Here is a 13,444-nt window from a genome sequence, read left to right on the forward strand (position 1 = left end):
GTATCCTCAGCAACTTTAGGGAATCCACTCCCAAGTCATTTGAGGTGCCTGGAACAACATTGAGAGTCTGAATCTATGTATGTGGAGCACACAGTGCACATGTAACAATAACATCTTATCTTTAGAAGCACTGAATAAATAGCTAAAGAAGCGCACCATCCTGAAATTGAAATTAAGTATTCTTTAATTATAGGTAAATAGGTGGTTTGTATTAAGGAGATGTGCAAGAGAAACATGTGGATTGCTGCTCTTTAATGCCCATGTATCAGTGCACTCAATGAAATCATTACTTTGTTGATTTAATTGACATGGTTTGTGCATCATAAAATTGCAGCCCATGTCCTAAGGTAGTGTGACAATGATCCTATCAGGTGTTACTGCCAACTGGGAGCTTAGAACTAAAAAGAAACATAGGAATGAAGGTGATGGTAACATGTTAACTTAATTTCCATCTTTTTCTCTCAAGTTCGTTATTCCAAGTGAAGAGTATACATAGTAGATAGCCAATATTCCTTAATTCCAGTCCTCCAAAGGAAACATTTGCTGGATAAATCCGATTGGGGAAAAATATCTTTATAACAATGATCAATGCTCAAAAATTAACAGTGAAAACGTATATAGAATTTATCTCACTAGATTTTCTACACCACATGCTCTAACCTATAATATGAATTTGGCAAAATAATTCTAACATGAAAACTATACTAACTGATGTAATAATGGGGTTAAACTACAAATATATAGATCTGAGAGCATTTAATGAACTATGGAAGTATTCAAATTGCAGAGAAAGATAGCTGTGGAATTCCATTTAGTAACCTTCTTCACAATAATACTAAATAAATTTCATTTCTTAGCCATCAATGCAACTGGTAAATAGGATTTAAAGTTCATTTAATGAGCCTAGAATTAGCACAAATATCATTAAGTAGTCAAAATTATAATACAGAAAACAATAACAGCTGCTTTCCACAAAGCAGGAGCACTTTTCTCAGTTCTGATGAAGGATCCCAGAAATGTTAATTGGTTCTTTTTCCACAGATGCTGCCCAACCTGCTGAGGACTTTCCAGCACTTTCTGCTTTTATGCCAGAAGAACATAATATAAAGGAGCAGAATTAGGCCATTTGGCCCATTGAGTCTGCGCTGCACTTCATCATGAATTTTCCTCTCAGCCGTAATCTCCTGCCTTCTTCCCCATATCCCTTCATGCCTGATCAATCAAGAAGCTATCAACCTCAGCCTTCAATATACATAAGGACTTTGCTTCCACAGCTGCCTATGGCAAAGAATTCCAGAAAGAAATTCCTCCTCATCTCCATTCTAAAAGTCCTGCTTGGTGGCGCAATAATATCAGTGCCGGACTCCGGAGCGAAGGTTCCCGAGTTCGAATCCAGATCGGGTTGAGTGTCGAGCTAGCAACTCGGCCTCATAAAAACGAGAACAGCTTGCTACGGAAACACTGTCATGACGGTGCCCCGATAACTCCACTGCCAAGTTAAAGGTTCAGTTTCAGCACATCCTTTCAAAGATAAGAGGCCCAAACCTGCTCATAGTACTCCAAATGAGACCTCACCTGTGCTTTACAAAGTTTCAACATTACATCCTTGCTTTTATATTCTAGTCCTCTTGAAATAATTGCATTTGCCATCCTCGCAGATTCAACCTGCGAATTAACTTTTAGGGAATCCTGCACAAGTAATTCCAAGTCCCTTTGCACTTAGTTTTTTTTTGTATTTTCTCTCCAATTAGAAAATAGACAATGCTTTTCTGTGCCCTCTTTTTGGCTGTTACGTTAGCTTTGTTGGCATGGTTGTCTCATTTTTCCTTTAGAATACTTCTTTCGCTTTAGGATGTATATATCCTGTGCTTTCTGAAATTGCTTCCAGAAATTCCAGCTTTTATTGCTCTGCCATCATCCCTGCCAGTATTCTTTTTGAATCAATACTGGCCAACTCCTCTCTCATGCCTCTGTAATTCCCTTTGCTCCACTGTAATATTGATACATTTGACTTCAGCTTCTCCTGCATAAATTTCAGGGTAAATTCGATCATATTATGATCACCTTCCCCTAAGGTTCTTTTACCTTAAGCTCTCTAATCAATTCCAGTTAATTGCACAACACCCAATCCTGAAAGGCTGATTTTCAAGTGGGCTCGACCTCGAGCAGCTCTAAAAAGCCATCTTGAAGGCTCTCCAGAAATTCCCCCTCCTGGAATCCAGCACCAACCAGATTTTCCCAATCTACCTGCATGTTGAAGTCCCCCATGACTATTGTAACAATGTTCTTTTGGCATGCATTTTCTATCTCCTGTGGTAATTTGTCAGCCACATCCTTATTACAGTCTGGAGGGGTTTGTATTCAACTCCCATCAGGGTCTTTTTACCCTTGCAGCTCCTTAGCTCTATCCACAATGATTCAATAACTTCTGACCCTATGTCACCTCTTTCTAATGATCTGATTTCGTATTTTACCAACAGAGCAACATCACCCACTCTGCCCTCCTGCCTATCCTTTCAACACAATGTGTATCCTTGAACATTAAGCTCCCAGTAATAATCTTACAGCCACAATTCAGTGATGCCTACAACATCACACCTGCGAATATGCAACTGTGCTGCAAGTTCATCTAACTGATTCCGTATACTATGCAAATACAACACCTTCAGTTGTATTCACTTTGATTTTGTCTGTCTTTTGTATTGAAACTCATCCTGTTGACTATAATTTTGCCCTATCAACAGCCTCTCCTCACTACATACTGCCTCTGTTTGTAAATCAGCTACCCCATCTTCAGCACTATTATCTGCCATTTGCACGACTTTTCGTGCATGGAAATATAGACAACTCAGGACATTAGTCCCACCACGCTCAACCTTTTGATTCCTAAATTTGTCCAAGGTCTTACCAAAATTTGCCTCCACAATCTCTCCACCAATTGTTCTGGCACTCAGGTTCCATCCCCCTGTAACTCTAGTTTAAACCCCACCAGGCAGCATTATCCTGATATGATATTAGCCCCCTTCCAGTTCGGGTGCAAACCATCCCTTCTGTACAGGTCCCACCTTCCCTGGGAAAGAGCCCAATGATCCAAAAATCTTATGCCCTCCCTCCTTCACCAAGTCCTTAGCCACATATTAAACTGTACAATCTTCCTCGTTCTAGCCTCACTAGCACGTATCATATGTAGCAATCCTGAGATCAGAACCCTGGAGGTCCTGCCTTTAAACTTAGTATCTCACTTCCTGAACTCCCTATGCAGAACCTCATCACTCATTCTATCCATATCATTGGCACCCACATGGACCATGACTTCTGGCTATTCACCCTCCCACTTAAGAATGCTGAAAACTCAATCCGAGATATCCTGGATCCTGATACCTGGGAGGCAACATATCATCCAGGATATCAACATCTCGTCCACGGAACATCCTGTCCGTTCCCCTAACTAATGAATTCCCGATCACCACTGCATGCCTCTTCCCCCACTTCCCTTCTGAGTATCAGAGGCAAACATTGCCAGAGACCCAACCACTGTGTCCCTCCTCTGTTAGGTCATCCCCACCCCCCTCCCCAGAGGGGTACTCTGCACTGGCTCCTTAACCCCTTTCCCCTTCCTGTCACCCAATTTCCAGTGTTCTGCACCTTGGGTGTAATTAACTCTCAATATGTCCTAAAAACCCCCTCTTCAGCCCCCCAAATGATCCAGGGTTCATCCATTTCCAGCTTCAACTCCATAATGTGGTATGTTAGAAGCTGCAGCTGGATGTATTTCTCGCAGATATAGTCGTCAGGGATACTGGAGGTCTCCCTGCCTTCCCACATCCCATAAGGAGCATTTCACTATCCTGCCTGTCATCCCTACTGTCCACAGCTGAGCAGATATAAAGGGAATGAAATAACATGCTTTTCTTTCCTTTGCTTTCTCTGATTGAAGCCTCTCTTTGCTGAAGCCTTGAAGAGCTAACGCCTCAAGATCATTACTCTGACTCAGTCCACTCCAACAACGGCCGCTGTACTTGCCCATGCCTTCCTTTAATTTGTTCTTACTAATCAATCCCCAATGCTGATTAGTCACTGCTGCTGCTGACCTGATTGAAGTCCTGTCCTCTCCAAACGTCTGATGCCTGGATTGGCTGCTTGTCAAAGTTCTATATTTGAGTCCTTCTTGAAATGAATGCTAACATTGCCTTTGCCTTTCTTACCACAGACTCAACCTGCAAATGAACCTTTAGGGAATTCTGCACCAAGGACTCCCAAGCTTCTCTTTCTCAAATTTCAGCGTGAATTCAATCATATTATAATTACCTACCCCTAAGGCTTCCTTTACCTTAAGCTCTCTAATCAATTCCAGTTTATTGCACAACACCCAACAGCTGATCCCCTAGTGGGCTCAACCACAAGCTGCTCTAAAAAGCCATCTCATAGGCATTCTAGAAATTCCAACCTGATTTTCCCAATCTACCTGCATGTTGAAATCCCCTACTGACTATTGTAACATTGCCCCTTTAGCATGCATTTTCTATCTCCCGTTGCAAGTTGTAGACCACATCCTTACTACAGTTTGGTGGCCTGCATATAACTCCCATCAGGGTCTTTTTACCCTTGCAGTTCCATAGCTTTATCTACAATGATTCAACACCTTCTGATCCCAAGTCACCTCTTTCTAATGATTTGATTTCATTTTTTAATTAACAGAGCAATGCCACCCACTCTGCATTCCTGCCTATCCTTTCGATACAATGTGTATCCTTGGACACTAAGCTTCCAACTATAATCTTCTTTCAATCATGATTCAGTGAAGCCTACAACATCATACCTAGCAATCTGTAACTGCTGGAAACTCATCCATCTTATTCCGTATACTACGCACATTCAAATATAATACCTTCAGTCCTGTATTCACCCTTTTCGATTCTATCCACCTTTCATGTTGCAACTCATCCAGGTGACTGCAATTTTGCCCTATCATCAGCTTCTTCTTGCAAGGAGTCTCACAACATATTACCTCTGTTTGTAAACCAAGTACATCTTCAGCACTCCTGTTCCCATCCCCCTGCAAAAATTAGTTTAACACCACCCAAACAGCTCTAGCCAACCTGCCCACAAGGATACAGGGACCCCCTTACGTTCAGGTGTAACCCATCCCTTTTGTACATGTTGTACCTCCCCAGAAGGTGCCATTTTGCACAAAACATGATCCAACAAACAGCAACATTTTTAGAACAGTTGTTTAGAACTGTTCACCCAAACAGGAGAAAATTGTTGGCCAGGATCCCAAAAAGCTTTTCTGGAAATTGTCATGACATTTTTTATGCACACCTGAGACAGGAGAGGGGTCAGCAATTTAACATCTTTGCTGACAGACTCATCCAAGACTGTTGCAATCACTTAATAGAGCAGAAATGGCATCCTCAATGCTTAAGTATCCATTTTGAAGTTCAATTCTATATCCTTCTAACCCAAAACAAAGACTAACACCACTAACCATAACTTCCATTCAATAATAGAAAAATGTGCTCTTGTTATGAAATGGTGTTTTAATTAAGTTCACCTTTACACAGAGACAAATCAGCAGTCAAATATCCCCCATACAAAAAAACAGCATTTTTAAATGATTAGTCTCCCAACTCCCTTCAGCACGGAAGGTTCATGCCGAAATGTTCATGCTTGTCTGTAGCTGTGATTTAATATTGAATTTCTTATTTAAACCATGGATCAAACATATGAAATCCACAACTGAAAAGAAAACATCCACCTCAAAAGGTACTCTAAAAGCTTAGTTATCCTCAAGCATCTGCAAAAGTAACAAACTCACCTGCGGCAATTCCCATTCAGATTTGGATCCATCAGCACGATAATAATATGGCCGACCTTGATCATCAATATGTTTCATCCACTGTAAACAAAAACATGCTCACATATGCTTGTATATCTGTTCATGGGATTCATCACAGCCTAATTGTTACATCATATACATAATGTATCTGTAAGATTACCATACCAAAACCTTAATACAAACTCTTAATGGCTGACTGAAAACACTAAAATAGAGACAAGTGAAATCATATTATATAAACAAAATCATTATATTTAAAAATATCTGTTATCAGGCCAACAAATAAGTTCAATTTCTTTCAATTGCCAAGCTAAAAAGTGTACAGCTCTTTATACCAAATAGCAGTGCATTGTAAGTTTTTGTCCTTTAAAATGGATCTTTGTTTTACTGAAAATAGGATAAATAAGCATTCAGACTGATTGATTGACAGAATGTCCCCATCTACTTACATCCATTCTAGCAGTCTATTAATTACCATGAACAGGAAATGGAAATTTGTCAGAAATAGTTAATCATAGCCACTGAAATTTTTAATGCATGTATGTCCATCATTATAATTTACATCAGTAGAAAGAGCTGTACAAATGAAAAGTAAGCAGGTGCACAGCAAATCAACAAGAAGAAAAAAATCAAAGTACCTTTTCATTAGTATATTCATTAACATACAAAGTTTGGCCACGATCATCCAATTCTTCAGACCACCCACGTGGTGGCAAATCAAACTGATTATCAGAATGGCTTGAGTAAAAGCTGCGACAGTTCTCTTCCGTGATGTGATACTGGAAGCATTTAGAGAAGTAACATGTTGTGCTTTATGTGTCTGATTATGTAAGCTTCAGGCATTTGAGAATGCTGTTACTGAAAAAATACAGAAGTAGATGCAGGTTTCCCTTTGACAGAAAACATCCCCTTAATTTAATGTCAAAATAAATGCAAAGCAAATTTCTGAGTCCTGCCACCATTACCTGGAATCATAACAATTATTTGATTTTTTTCCAGAAAGCAGCTGAGATCCTTTAAATCAATCTACCAGTAATAGTAGTAGTGCCATTTTATACCCCTATCTTGCCCAGCCATTTTGGTCTGATTTGTCACTTTATCTCTGGTGACAACTTTTAATTTCTCATTTTCATGCCTGAATCTACAGCTTCATTGTCACACCCTTGCCTTCATTTATCTACACCTATAGCCACTTAAACATTCTCTTCGTCAGCCATAGCTTCATCTACCTCAGTCATCCTTGTTTTATCTCTGTCCTCCTCTGTCTTTCTAAAACATTCCTGAAAATTCAATTATACAGTCATGCCAGTTATCTTTTGAGTTTGTGGCCTTTTAAGAGTCCAGGAATATTCCATGTTAAAACAGGGAATATTCCAGGACTATGGGAGCCAGAGTGCCAGAAATCAGTCAGGAATCAAAAGGTTGAGCATGGTGTGAATAATGTTCTGCGCCGTGTATATTTCAATGCAAGAAGTATTGTAAGAAAGGGAGATGAGCTCAGGGCATGGGTCAATATTTGGAATTATGATACAGGTGTCCTCCATTTTTTGAATGTTCGCTTTACGACAACTCGCTGTTACAAAAGACCTACATTAGTACCGGTTTTCGCTAACCAAAGAGGATTTTCACTTTTACGAAACAAAGACGCCCGCTTTATACATGTGTTTACCCCGAGAAAGACTACAATGACTGTGAAGCCTTATGCGGGCAGCTGTTTGCTCATGTGCGTACGTATGCGTGTACGTGCGTAGGCATGTACGTGCACATGCGTGTACGTGCCGATTTTTTTCCCTCCAAATCAATTTTGGCTTGCTGTCTTCCCGATATTGATAAGTGAAACTACACCGTACCTACAATATTTCTACTTTATATAGGGTGTATATTTATCATGTCATTCCTGCTTTTAGTATATGTTATTGTTATTTTAGGTTTTATGTGTTATTTGGTATGATTTGGTAGGTTATTTTTTGGGTCTGGGAACGCTCAAAATTTTTCCCCATATAAATTAATGGTAATTGCTTCTTCGCTTTATGACATTTCAGTTTACAAACAGTTTCATAGGAACGCTCTACCTTTGGATTGCGGGGAAAACCTGTATTGCAGCCATTAGTGAGACTTGGTTGGAGGAGCAGCAGGACTGGCAGTTCAATATTCCAAGGCTCCATTGTTTTAGACATGACAGAGCAGGAGGGATCAAAGGGATAACTAGTTAGGGAAAATGTCATGGCAGTGCTCAGTCACAACAGTGAAGAACTCATCTAGTGAGTCTTTATGGGTGGAACTGAGGAATAGGAAAGTTGAGATCTCAAGGAGGCGCTCATGGCATGAGGCACACTTAGGCTTTGCTCCATTCCTTTATACCCGTAATCACCCTTAAATGCCTTACTTATACCTACACTAAAGGGGTTTATATTGCAGATATATTCTTTGAGCCTTGATTTTAGTTCGCTGGAAATGTATACTATAGCACGAGAAGCTAAAGACAGGAAAGACTTTAACTGCAATGGCAAAAACAATGGTGACGCTAAACCACCATTTCAGCAAGTCCCTCTAACTCTGGATGCAATTTCGAAACTTCTAGATGAGAAACTAGTTGAAAAACTAGATGCAAAACTCAGCCAAAAAATTCTCCTCACTTGAAGGAATTTTAAAGATGGTTGAAGACAGTATCAAATCGTATAGATGTGAATTTGAACAACAACAAACAAGAATTTCAGAACTCGATGAAGCCACTTGGAGTGATCGTAAAACTGAAACTTCGGAACAAAAGTTATCTTCAACCTCTCAAGGGTTGGAACGTTACAAATCCAAAATTATCAATCTCGAAAGATTGAAATGTTGAAAGATTGGAGCGACTGGGCTTGTATACACTGGAATTTAGAAGGATGAGAGGGGATCTGATTGAAACATATAAGATTATTAAGGGATTGGACACACTGGAGGCAGGAAGCATGTTCCCGCTGATGGGTGAGTCCAGAACTAGAGACCACAGTTTAAGAATAAGGGGTAGGCCATTTAGAACAGAGATGCGGAAAAACTTTTTCACCCAGAGAGTGGTGGATATGTGGAATGCTCTGCCCCAGAAGGCAGTGGAGGCCAAGTCTCTGGATGCATTCAAGAGAGAGTTAGATAGAGCTCTTATAGATAGCGGGGTCAAGGGATATGGGGAGAGGGCAGGAACGGGATATTGACTGTGTATGATCAGCCATGATCACAGTGAATGGTGGTGCTAGCTAGAAGGGCCGAATGGCCTACTCCTGCACCTACTGTCTATTGAAAATTGATCTCGGAGACAGAACCAGCAGATAATCGGACCTCCTGAAGATGATCGTCTGATTTGATTTGCCCAGCAGAAGGATATGTTCAACTTTCAAAGTCTCAAGTTTTGCATCGTTGAAGATTTCAGTCCTGAAGTTTTAAGGGACGGATGTCTTTTAAATCCATACTGTCAGAGTTTCATCGAAAAGGTTTTAAGCAAGCCTTGTTGTTTCCAGCGTGTTTGAGAGTTGTCCTTCCCAATAATTCTGATTGTTTAAATCTCCAATTAGAGCCCAAAATTTCCTCAAGGTGCAGCGTGCTGTTCCATTTTTCATCATCTGTTTTTATTTGTCTGTTTTTAAGTTAATAATTAGCTTATAGACCTGGAACTTCGTAATTTGAGAGTCTTTGTTTTCGATCGGTAGCGTAGGTATTTTTTGTTTGTCTAGGTAAACGCTTTTTCTTTTTCTGTGATTTTGCTCTTTTTATTACTAATCATTTGATTTTGAAAGTAATTAACTAAAGGATTTGATGTTTGACTATTTGGTTTCTCTATAATTTTTATGGGGAAGTTTTCAGTTTTTTTTAGGTTTTCTTTCTTTTCAAGATGTCGTTCCACTTTCTTCTTCACATAAGACCTTATTCTTTTGATACGTCATTTTCATTCGGTTGTGTTTGGAAACAACTGACAACGTGATTTGGTGCTTGTTTTTTCTCTCAAAATATTAGTACAACGGTACTATTAGATTAGAGAATATATTACCTCAAATTATCTCTGTTGACCAGACTGGGTTTATTACAAATCGTTATTCATCTTTTAATATTAGGAAATTAATTAATATAGTTTACACTCCTTCACCTAGAACTCCAGAGTGTGTCATCTCACTGGACGCCGAGAAAGCGTTTGATACAGTTGAATGGCCATATTTACTTAGTACACTTGAGAATTTTAATTTTAGTCCGAAATTTATATCTTGGATTAAATTGATATACTATACCCCTTTGACTTCAGTATTTACCAATAATCAAAGATCTCCCTTTTTTCCGTTGTTTCGTGGTACTAGGCAAGGCTGTCCTCTTGGCCCTTTATTATTTGATATTGCTTTGGAACCTTTAGCTATTGCAATTTGTGATTCACCCAACATTTTTGTTATTACCCGTGGGAATGGGACATACAAGCTATCACTATATGCAGATCATTTGTTACTATATATTTCCAATCTTGATAAATCCATTCCTGCAGTTTTATCTCTCCTTGCTCAGTTTAGTAGCTTTTCCGGCTACAAACTGTATCTTAATAAGAGTGAACTATTTCCATTAAACATGCAAATTCCAATTTGTAAACATTTACCATTTAAAGTGGTCACAGACAATTTTACTTATTTGGGTGTTAAATATACTAAGAAGCATAAGGATTTATTCAAGGTTAATTTTTTTTACCTTTAGTTGATCAGGTTAAACAATTGTTTACTAAATGGTCCCCATTGTCTTTATCACTGATTGGTTGAATCAATGCTATTAAGATGATCATTTTACCTAAATTTTTATATTTATTTCAAGCGCTACCAATTTTTATTTCTAAATCCTTTCTTGATATTGTTGACGATAAAATTTCTTCATATATATGGCAGAATAAAAATCCTAGGTTAAGTAAAAAATATTTATAGAAGTCTGAAAAGGACAGTGTTTTGGCATTGCCGAATTTAAGATTTTATTACTGGGCAATTAATATTAGATATTTAATACTTTGGACACAGGACGTGGATGTAATTCAAAGTCCACAATGGATAAACCTTGAATGTAAATCTGTACAAGGGTTCTCACTGGTTTCTATCTTAGGGACTTCACTTCCCTTTGCCCTTTCTAAATTGAGTAAACAAATGGTTAATCTAATAATTAAATATATATTACAAATATGGTTTCAATTTCGTAAATATTTTGACTTGAATAAGTTTATTCTTTCAAGCCCTATTAAATCTAATTTCTCTTTCCAACCCTGTTATGGATCAAGCCTTTTTGATATGGAAAACGAAGAGTATAATATGTTTTCGTGACTTATTCTTGGATAACTGTTTCGTGTCTTTTGAACAGTTGTCTGATAAATATAATTTACCTAGGTCACATTTTTTAGATACTTACAAATTAGAAATTTTCTGAATAATATGTTACAGACTTTTCCAAATTCATACCCAACTGATATCATGGAAAAAAATTTAGGTTTAAACCCTTATCAGAAGGGTTTAATAGCAACTATTTATGACATGATTATGAAAATACAGCCAGGTACATCAAATAAAATTAAGAATGAATGGGAAAAAGAACTTCAACCTTCCTTACCTACAGAGAAATGGGAGAAAATTTTTCAATTAGTTAACTCCTCCTCTATATGTGCTAAACATGCGCTGATACAATTCAAGGTGGTGCATAGGGCCCACATGTCTAAAGATAAGCTCGCTCATTTTTACTCCCACATACATCCGATCTGTGATAGATGCCATTCCGAAGTAGCCTCTTTGACTCATATGTTTTGGTCTTGCCCTTATTTGGAGAAATATTCGAAAGATTTTTTTGATATTATTTCAACTCTTTTGAATATTGATTCACATCCTCATCCTATTACCACAATTTTTGGCTTACCAATGGTAGAAAATAGTTATTTATCCTCTTCAGCTCGTTGGATGATTGTATTCGTTACATTAATGGCCAGAAGATCCATTTTATTGAATTGGAAAGAGATTAATCCTCCTACTACATTCCAGTGGTTTTCCCAAACTATATCTTGTTTAAATTTAGAAAAAAATCAGAAGTGTCATTTTTGACCCTTCGGTTAAATTCGAAGAAATTTGGAGACCATTTATTCAACACTTTCATATGATGTAACTTGACCTTTTCCGAATCCTTTTCATTATCCTTACATATTTGGATAGAGGAGCGGAGTTATTGACGTTATTGATTATATCTGTTGTAATATAATAGCCCAACTTTGTTTAGTTTAAGTTTGCTTAGTCTAGTTTTTTTTTCTTTGATTTCTAATTTTCTTTTTGGCATATTTTTTTCCATTATGTTATCTACATCAAGAGTTTGGGAGGCTTAATACATTTGTGTTATCTATAGTTTATACTTGTATATACTGTCTATTAACTATGTATTCCCAATCTCTCTGTATTACTATTGTTATTATGCCTATGTTTGAAAATTAATAAAAAGATTTAAAAAGGAAAGTTATGACCACCATTAATGTGGCTATATTATAGACCACCAACAGTCCACAGGATTTAGAGGAACAAATTTGTAGAAAGATTGCAGACTGTTGCAAGAAGCATAAGATTGGTATAGTAGGTGATTTTAACTTTCCACATATTGACTGGGACTCCCATACTGTAAAAAGACTAGATGAGTTTGCCAAATGTGTTCAGTAAAGTATCTTTAATTGGTACATTGTAGTCCAAATGACAGAGTATGCAAAATTTGATCTCCTATTAGGGAATGAGATTGCAGGTGACAGAAGTTTCTGTAAGGGTACACTTTGCATCTAGTGATCACAATATCATTAGTTTCAAGATAAGTATGGAAAAGGTCTGGTCAGTGGCTTGAGATTCTAAATTGGAGAAAGATCAATTTTGATGTCGCCATAAAGAATCTGGCAAATGCTGACTGGGACAGGCTATCTTCTGGCAAATGTGTACTTAGTAAGTGTGAGGCTTTCAGCAGTGAAATTTTGAGAGTACAAAGCTTGAATGTGCTTGTGAGAACAAAATATAGAGATAACAGGCTTAGGAACCTTGGTTTTCAAGAGATATTGAGTCAGTGAAGAAAAAAAAGTGTATAGCAGGTATATGTAGGTAGGAACAAATGAGGTACATATGGAGTAGAAGAAATGCAAAAGAACCCTTAAAAAATAAATCAAGAGGGCTAAAAGAAGGTATGAAGTTGCTCTAGCAGACAACGTGAAGAAAAATCCTAAGGGATTCTACAGATGTTTTAAGAGCAATAGAATTGCAAGTGACAAAATTGGTTCTCTGGAAGATCGGAATGGTAATCTGTGTGCAAAGCCACGAGATCAGGAACAGGCAGCAAGTGCAGAAATTGCAGGGGCCCTAGCAGAGATATTTACATCATCCTTGGTGACAGATGAGGTACCAGAGAAGAGGGAGGACAGCTAATATTGTTCCATTGTTCAAGAAAGGCTCTAAAAATATACCAGGAAATTATAGGCTGCTGAGCCTGACATCACTACTGGGAGATTTATTAGAAAGTATTCTAAGGGACCGGATATACAAGTATTTGGATAGATGACTATTAGGAATAGTCAGCATGGCTTTGTGCATGGTAGATCGCATTTAACCA

General features: G+C 38.0%; 1 protein-coding gene across 2 annotated transcripts in view; it reads right to left on the minus strand.

Moving 5' to 3' along the window:
- arhgap12b (Rho GTPase activating protein 12b) overlaps window positions 1-13,444 on the minus strand; it is a 202,842-nt gene that overhangs the window by 87,037 nt on the left and 102,361 nt on the right. The window contains exons 4-5 of one of the 2 annotated variants that reach the window (XM_073054787.1): window positions 6,478-6,618; window positions 5,819-5,899 (exon numbers count right to left, since the gene is read on the minus strand). In XM_073054787.1, the coding sequence (XP_072910888.1) occupies window positions 5,819-5,899; window positions 6,478-6,618 (222 nt within the window). The remainder of the gene's footprint in view (window positions 1-5,818; window positions 5,900-6,477; window positions 6,619-13,444) is intronic. The other variant, XM_073054788.1, reaches the window with a different exon arrangement.

Source organism: Hemitrygon akajei, chromosome 8 (assembly GCF_048418815.1).
Source record: "Hemitrygon akajei chromosome 8, sHemAka1.3, whole genome shotgun sequence".
NCBI classification, from domain to species: domain Eukaryota; kingdom Metazoa; phylum Chordata; class Chondrichthyes; order Myliobatiformes; family Dasyatidae; genus Hemitrygon; species Hemitrygon akajei.